The following is a 6,897-nucleotide window of genomic DNA, read 5'->3' as shown; positions in this document are numbered from 1 at the left end:
CCGCAGAAATGAAATTATCATCATCAAAAGGAAAAGCTAAAGAGAAAAAAAAAAAACGGCGCTTTGTGCGATTGCCTGCGACTCCATTTTGCCGCCTTTTATCAGTCGCTCGGCGGAATTTTGTTGTGCCGCCTGAATGGGAGCAAAATGAATGCGGCTTGTCAAATATTGCGCCGCGATAGAGAAGGAAACAAAACAAAAATGTTTCGTACACAAGAGCCGCAAGACGCTTGTTTATTGAAATGAAAAGATGAGAAAGAAAGTTTTCTTCCCCACAAGGAATATTGATGGCGGGTCAGCCGGCGAGGGCAGATAATGATCGGCTTTTATCAAACCTCCGATAATTCTCACTGGAGGGACAAACGTGTCCTCCAGCGAGTGAGCCGCCAAACACAATTACGGAAGCGTTGGTTGGGGTTTATGCGGCGTCGTGGCGCACTCTTGCCAACGACACACAAAAGCGACAGATGACATTGAGGGACGGAAAGTTGTGGATGTTCCTCATGTTGTGGTCGCAGAAAAAAAAATGGACAAAATCCACATCATAGACATCTAGAAAGACTAGCACGGCGCCGAATCCAACGTCCGCACGGGGCGGCCATCTTGTCACAGGCAGGCAGAATCCAACGTCCGCACAGGGCGGCCATCTTGGCACAGGCAGGCAGAATCCAAGGTCAGTGTTAGTTAGATTTCTTTTTTTTTTTTTTTTTTTAGAAATAGAGTGTTAGTAAGTAACTCAATCCACAAAGCTGAAATGGTACCGTCCCACTTTGACCAATGGTGACTACATTTTGGCTCTGCTTGCGAATTCCTCGCACCTCACAAGCGTTCCCCCTCACCAAGCTAACGTCCCAGCAGGACGTTCGGCTATGGAACGGACGTCCGCCGCCGAGTTTGTGGTCCTGCTGTGGCATCGCGAAGAGTTGCGGGACGCCCGGTGCCGCAAATTGCGGGAGATGGATCTGTGGAGGTTCCTCGCCGAGGATCCGGCGGCCGCGGTGAGAATCCACGGGTGGCGCGAGGCTTGCTCGGCACGCAGACGGCGGCCCGGGTCCGATTCCAGCAGAGCCCGAATGAAGTCCTTGGCGGGATTGGACACGGAGGGCCAAGGCTGCGCAAGATGAGACGGGATCGTAGTGAGAACAAAACCAGCATTCTCTTTAGTTCAGAGGATGCATCAAAGCCTTCTGTATGCTCTGGCATAAAAATAAAAACTTAAAAAAAAAAAAAAAAAAAAAAAAAAACGTATAAATACGTCTTTGGGACCGTGTCAATATTTAAAATAGAAAGTTTGTATACATGTTTGGGAGCAAATACGTTACATGCTATGAAACATGTCTAGGGTGTATTCATATTGGAAGCGTTTCTATTGTATGCATTTTGACTTGTTGGACGCGGGGACGAGGGCTGGATCGTTATCATATTTGTGTCGATGTTTAAATGAAAACGTTGCCGTAAACTGTACGAGTTGTTGAAATAGATTGGATAGATTTGTCCATCTTCTGATCGGACCTGAACTGACCTTTGCAGCGAGAGGCTTGTTCGGAATCCCAAATTCTCCCCCGCAAGCGGATCGACGTTTGCTTTGCTTGTTGGCGCTGAAGCGCAACGTGACAAACAACAAGAGCAACAAACGTCTCGCAAAGCTTTAATCCACTCTTCAATCCTCTCCTCCTCCAATCAAGCGCGCTCGCTGGCGCAAATCTCGGGCTTTTGACTTTGGGGAGGTCTCCGGCATCGTCTCCCCTTACCGGATAATCTCGCCTAATCGAGTGTGAAATGGACAACGGCGGCGGGGAGCTCCAAAAGAGGAGAAGTCGGGCCTGGACAAAAGTATTGGGACGCTGACGTTAGAGTATAGAATAGAGTTTTCATGATTTTTTTTGTATTTTAGGAGCAACGATATTTCTTCCGCTGTGTGACTTATGTCAAGGTCCAATTTATGAACATTAATGTTCCGCTTCCAGCAGTTTTGGTTCTGAATCAGGATGTGATTTGGTGGTTGTTGAGTGCAGGGCCGAGGCCACCCCAAAATCTTTGCCTCGTCACCTTTAACACAAAGCCGTTATATGCAAGCAGCTTTTCAAAGTAACGAGATATGTCATCGCTTGCCTGATTGATTTTAGTGTTCAATAAATTACAATCAAAGAATCTTTCCATTTGTCTGTATGTGGAAATGAAAAAGTTTGGACTCCCCCCCTTAGTCTACTTCATTTTTTTTCTGAGAGTGAAAAGGATGGCACTAAAATAAAGTCTCGCAGGGCGTACCTGACATCTTTTATCCTCCTGAAACTACACACACACATGCGTACACACACACACACACACACACACTTGCACAAGTGTCAGCCGGGATGGCAAAAAAAAAGCAGCTGAGCCTCGTAAAAGTTTTGCTCTCGGTCCCTCCATCGGTGCTGCGGTGGCACAACAAAGAGCAGCGTTGTTGTTGTTGTTTCCCCGGCAAGCGAGGCACCCCCGCAGGAGGGTTATCTCCGGGCGCGCACATAAACTGGCGCTTTATTGCGTTTGGGAGCCAGCGAGCCGGCGATACATCACGGCCCAGGAAGCGCAAAGCAGCTCCGATAAGGCCTTCGGGGGGGAAACCTTGAGGGAGCGCTTGCTTCATTAAGCTACATCTTGTTAAAGCCTGAATAAGGCGCTCGTGCCCCCCCCCCCCAACCCCCCCCCTTTTCATCCTGTCTCTGATCCATCCTGACCCGAGCAGAAGAGCACGGCAACAATTAGACAAAAGAGCGAAAGGCGATTCGATAACTCTGACGCTGCTTTTTCCTACACTCAATTCGAGGCCCTAAACGTGACAACGCAGGAGGAGGAAAGTCGGAAGGATTTTCAGGTTCAAGTTTTCTGCTACGCCAACTTGATGAGACGCAAAGTGACATGTTGTAAACACAACAAGCACAAAAAGAGTGAAAAGTGAGATCATGAAAAATGAAAAACAATGTGTCATGAATGTATACTACTTATTAGATTTGACTGAATAACGTTTTGTTCTTAGTGATTTCATAATTTTTATACACTGATTAAAAACATTTACAAAAATGTCATCTACATTTTCAATGAATACATTGTTAAAATTAACTCACTCATGGACTTCCAAAAACATAATTATTTATTATTAGTATTTTTTTTTTTTAATGCTAGAGCATACAGCAGGCTTTGACGCAGCTTCTGACATGAAGAGGTGGCTTAAATGGTAGTTATTACAAAAACGGCCAGGAGGTGGCAGCAGAGTATAAGAGATCAGCCATGTTGCAACAAGCTCTTTTCCTCACCGTTTTCAACAGATTTGTGAGTAATGATGAAACTTCGCTATATTCTAATGCTAATTGCTGCAAAACGGAAACAGGTAGAAAAATATACTTTTTTTTTCCTGATGAAAGAAGAGACGCTAATCTTTCTTTTGGTAGCGGCCATGTTTTTATAGCAATAGAACGCAATATTGTGTGGGCCTTGCAAAATCAGTCCAAATCCAGTCAAACAGCTGGGAGCGAAGAGGGTTGCTTCAGTCAAAATGGTTGCCAGTGAATGAGTTAATCCAATTAAAAATAAAGAAATAAATAAAGCATAAAATAAAACATATTTTCACAAGATTTATAATCAATTAAGAAAAATACTAGTAAATAGGACACCGAACTGCCATGAAGTTTGCATTCCAAAGATAGAATTTGCATTTAGTAGCACGAGTACTGGCCAAGTAGATGCCAGTTTGGATTCTTTTGTTCATTTTCTATTGTGTGGATGGATTGATTTTCACAAAGTGGTGTGAAAACCAAAGCGTTGAGCATCGTTTGGTGGCAGCATCGAAAATGCAAGCCGTCCTTTAAAAGACTCGCCACTCACACCGAGCCGATGGAAACGCTACAAAAAGCGGCTTAATGTAAACATCAATACGCGGATGCAGGAGAAATTGTGCTGTCATGTACAATATTCTCACACACACCAGGGCAGATGTGTGTGTTCACGGCGCATTCGCTAGGGGGCAGCCTGGCTTCACTTGGATCTTTTTCTTTTTTTTTTTTTTTTGATCCCACGCTGCCTTGCTGCAGATGTTTGCTTTGGGTCATCGAGACAAAAGTGTGCGGCACAATGCAGTCGGGGGGGGGGGATCTTGTGGGAGGGAATTCTTGAGCTTTGCATCTGTCACACACGCACACACAAGGTGTAAAAAGCCCCAGCGCAACAACCAACACCCCCCCCCCCCCCCCGGGCAACACCCCTTCTTCCTCCTGCTCTGCTTTTTCTCCCTATGGAAGCCGTTTAATTTGATATCCATCTTAAGGTCTATTTAGTAGGACATGACGTTAGTGAGGCAAAACTAGTGCTGTAAAAGGTTAAGAGCTGCTGAGGAGATTCAACTGCGTCACATGCTCATAAACGAAGGTTGCTGATTGGCCGAAGAGAAGCCATCAATTGCTATTGCTAAAGAACGTCTCTCGCAGTTATTCTGGATATTAATTAAAATTAGTATTAGAAATAAGAAATATATGGGAAATAATTATAATATATTTATTATTTATTTATATATTTATTATTTTATATTTATCAGAAATAAATAGAATTTTTAAATAAAAAAAATACATTCCGTTTTTCACTGCAATTATTCAGGTTTTGAAATTCAAACAATTCAAATTCAGTTCCCGGTGGCATTTATTTCAGCCCATTATACGAGCTGTGACAATTACTAGTGACACAATGAAATTCTACTTGTCATGTGCTTCAGGAGAAGTATTGGTAGTGTCCAGATGTTAGCTAGTGCCGAGGTTTTGCTTTACTCCTAACTCCAAATTTGTCCTACTAGTGTGCAGAATTGTCATATTGTGGTGGGAAAATGATGCTAATACGCTCCAGTCATTCTACTAGCGCAGTGAAATGTCCTACTAGTGAGAACAAAGAGCATCCTAGTAGCTTAAACAGAAGGACTGAATGCTCAAATGGCTTCCCGCTACGTGTGGCACTGTACCGACAGCGCCCCCAAATCCCACCCCAGCCCCCGCCCACCAAATCCCCCCCCTGCAATCCATCTCCGACTCCTCTGCTCGCCTCCTCCTTCGCACTGCTGGGTAAACACATCAGTGTGACACTGTGGCGCGCATGCCCCCGGGCAAGTGGTGGTTGCACCTCGGAGGAGTGCGAGTGTGTCCGTGTGTGTGTGTGGACGTGCTGTAGTCTATGTGCGATTGTGTGTCAGTGGTGTCGCGAGGGGGCTTGCATGCAGGGTCCCGCAATGTGAACTTTCGGAAAAGTGCCAGTTGAGTCACCTTCATCTTGCCGGTAAACTCCAAGGACGCGCACTCTTGTGGAGACAAAAAGGAGTTAGCCAATCAGAAGCGGGCCGAGTCTGGCATCCCGGCACGTGTCGATTGGTAGACAATCCGTCAAATGGCAGAACAGACCCACAAGCGTTCAAAGTCATGCCATGTTGAACGCTACTGCAGGTAGCTTATTTCTAAAAGCTAACAAGAATGGGAGGGTAATGGTAACAGTTAGCATGCTATGTTAGCAACCAACTGCTAACATACTGAATTGTCCTGCCAGGTACTGACTGAATGATGAACCATCAGAGCCAATGTCAAGGAGCTACATCAAGCATGCTAGCAATTAGCATTTATGTTAGCATAACAACTACCGTCTCAAGTCGAGTCACCTCCACAAGCGTTCTACATCGTTCCCTGTGGGAAGCTACTACTGCAAAGGCTAACTGGCAGAGTAATGGTAACAGTTAGCATGTTAGCATGCTATCTTAGCAACTAACTGCTAACGTTACCGCACTGTCCTGTCAGGTGCTGACTGAATGACAACCCGTCAGGGGCCTGCAAGAAGTTACAATTTCAGAAGGCTAATGTGACTAGTCCGGGAATTTTATCCTGTCAGTAGTTAGCATGCTAGCATTCAACTGCTAACACACCATTCGGTCCTGTAATGTGTTGACCGATGGGTCTACAAATGATTCTACAATCATACCCTGCAGTGCTATACACAGTACGAAGGCTGATGAGAATTGGTTAAATGCTAACACTTCACAGTTAGATCTGACTGGATGAAACCAAAAATCAAACATACAATCCAAATACACATTCTGGAAGCATTTTCATCAGGAGAAATGCTATGAAATGAAGATGATTCACTGTTGAGAATAAATGATAAGTATTTTGTTTGTAAATGTCGGTCAGTGCTTGTGAGAGGTCAGCCGAGAACAAACCAACCAACCGACCTCCTGCCATCGAAACATCCCGCAAAGAACACAAAGCATGGCAAAATCCAACCTGGAATTCCAAAGTAAAAGCCAAGTATTGAGCGCATTGGTTCCGTCGGCGGTCGGCGGTGGATGAGGGTAAACACGGGGGATAACATTCCAAGGCCTTGGACTAGAAATGTCAGATTATGGGCAAGTGAATAATCCAAGATAAGCGTGAAGGCACAATCCCAAACTCACCTCGCAGCTCTACTGTTAAAAATACACGCCTCAGCTCCTGGAGAACACGCGGTGGGTGCCCTTTTGTTGCCTTCTCGCAAGAGCTGAAGCAGGCGGGAGATTGGGCTAAATTTAGCATATCCGTGCTCTGTTCTTTACACACACACACACACGGAATGCCTGTGTTGCAACTTGCTCACTGTACATTTTTCCAATTTATGCTGGCAAAGAGCTCGGAGGCTTTCAACTGCGACTTTTGGGAATACTCCAACGGCCGAGGTGTGACCAACTCCAGCCAAAGGAAGTCACAGCCGCGGGTGACTAACATTTTTAGGCCCTATGACCGAGAAGCACAAGGATGGACCGTCAAGGGGAACCGGATTCTTTGTTCAGTGGGGTTAAGAACTCAGCCTGACACCCTGGGTATCCCGCCCGGTTCGCACCCTTGGTGGTGATGGCCCTCA

General features: G+C 45.4%; 1 protein-coding gene across 1 annotated transcript in view; it reads right to left on the bottom strand.

The window, feature by feature from the left end:
• Positions 1–236: 236 nt before the first annotated feature.
• LOC144040399 (serine/threonine-protein kinase H1-like) overlaps positions 237–6,897 on the bottom strand; it is a 76,243-nt gene continuing 69,582 nt past the window's right edge. The window contains exon 6 of the mRNA XM_077554557.1: positions 237–1,111. Coding sequence (XP_077410683.1) covers positions 836–1,111 — 276 coding nt within the window. The 3' untranslated portion in view covers positions 237–835. The remainder of the gene's footprint in view (positions 1,112–6,897) is intronic.

Source organism: Vanacampus margaritifer, chromosome 20, assembly GCF_051991255.1.
Source record: "Vanacampus margaritifer isolate UIUO_Vmar chromosome 20, RoL_Vmar_1.0, whole genome shotgun sequence".
Taxonomy (NCBI): Eukaryota; Metazoa; Chordata; class Actinopteri; order Syngnathiformes; family Syngnathidae; genus Vanacampus; species Vanacampus margaritifer.
The sequence above is the reverse complement of the archived record's forward strand: the minus strand, read 5'-3'. Positions and strand labels throughout refer to the sequence as shown.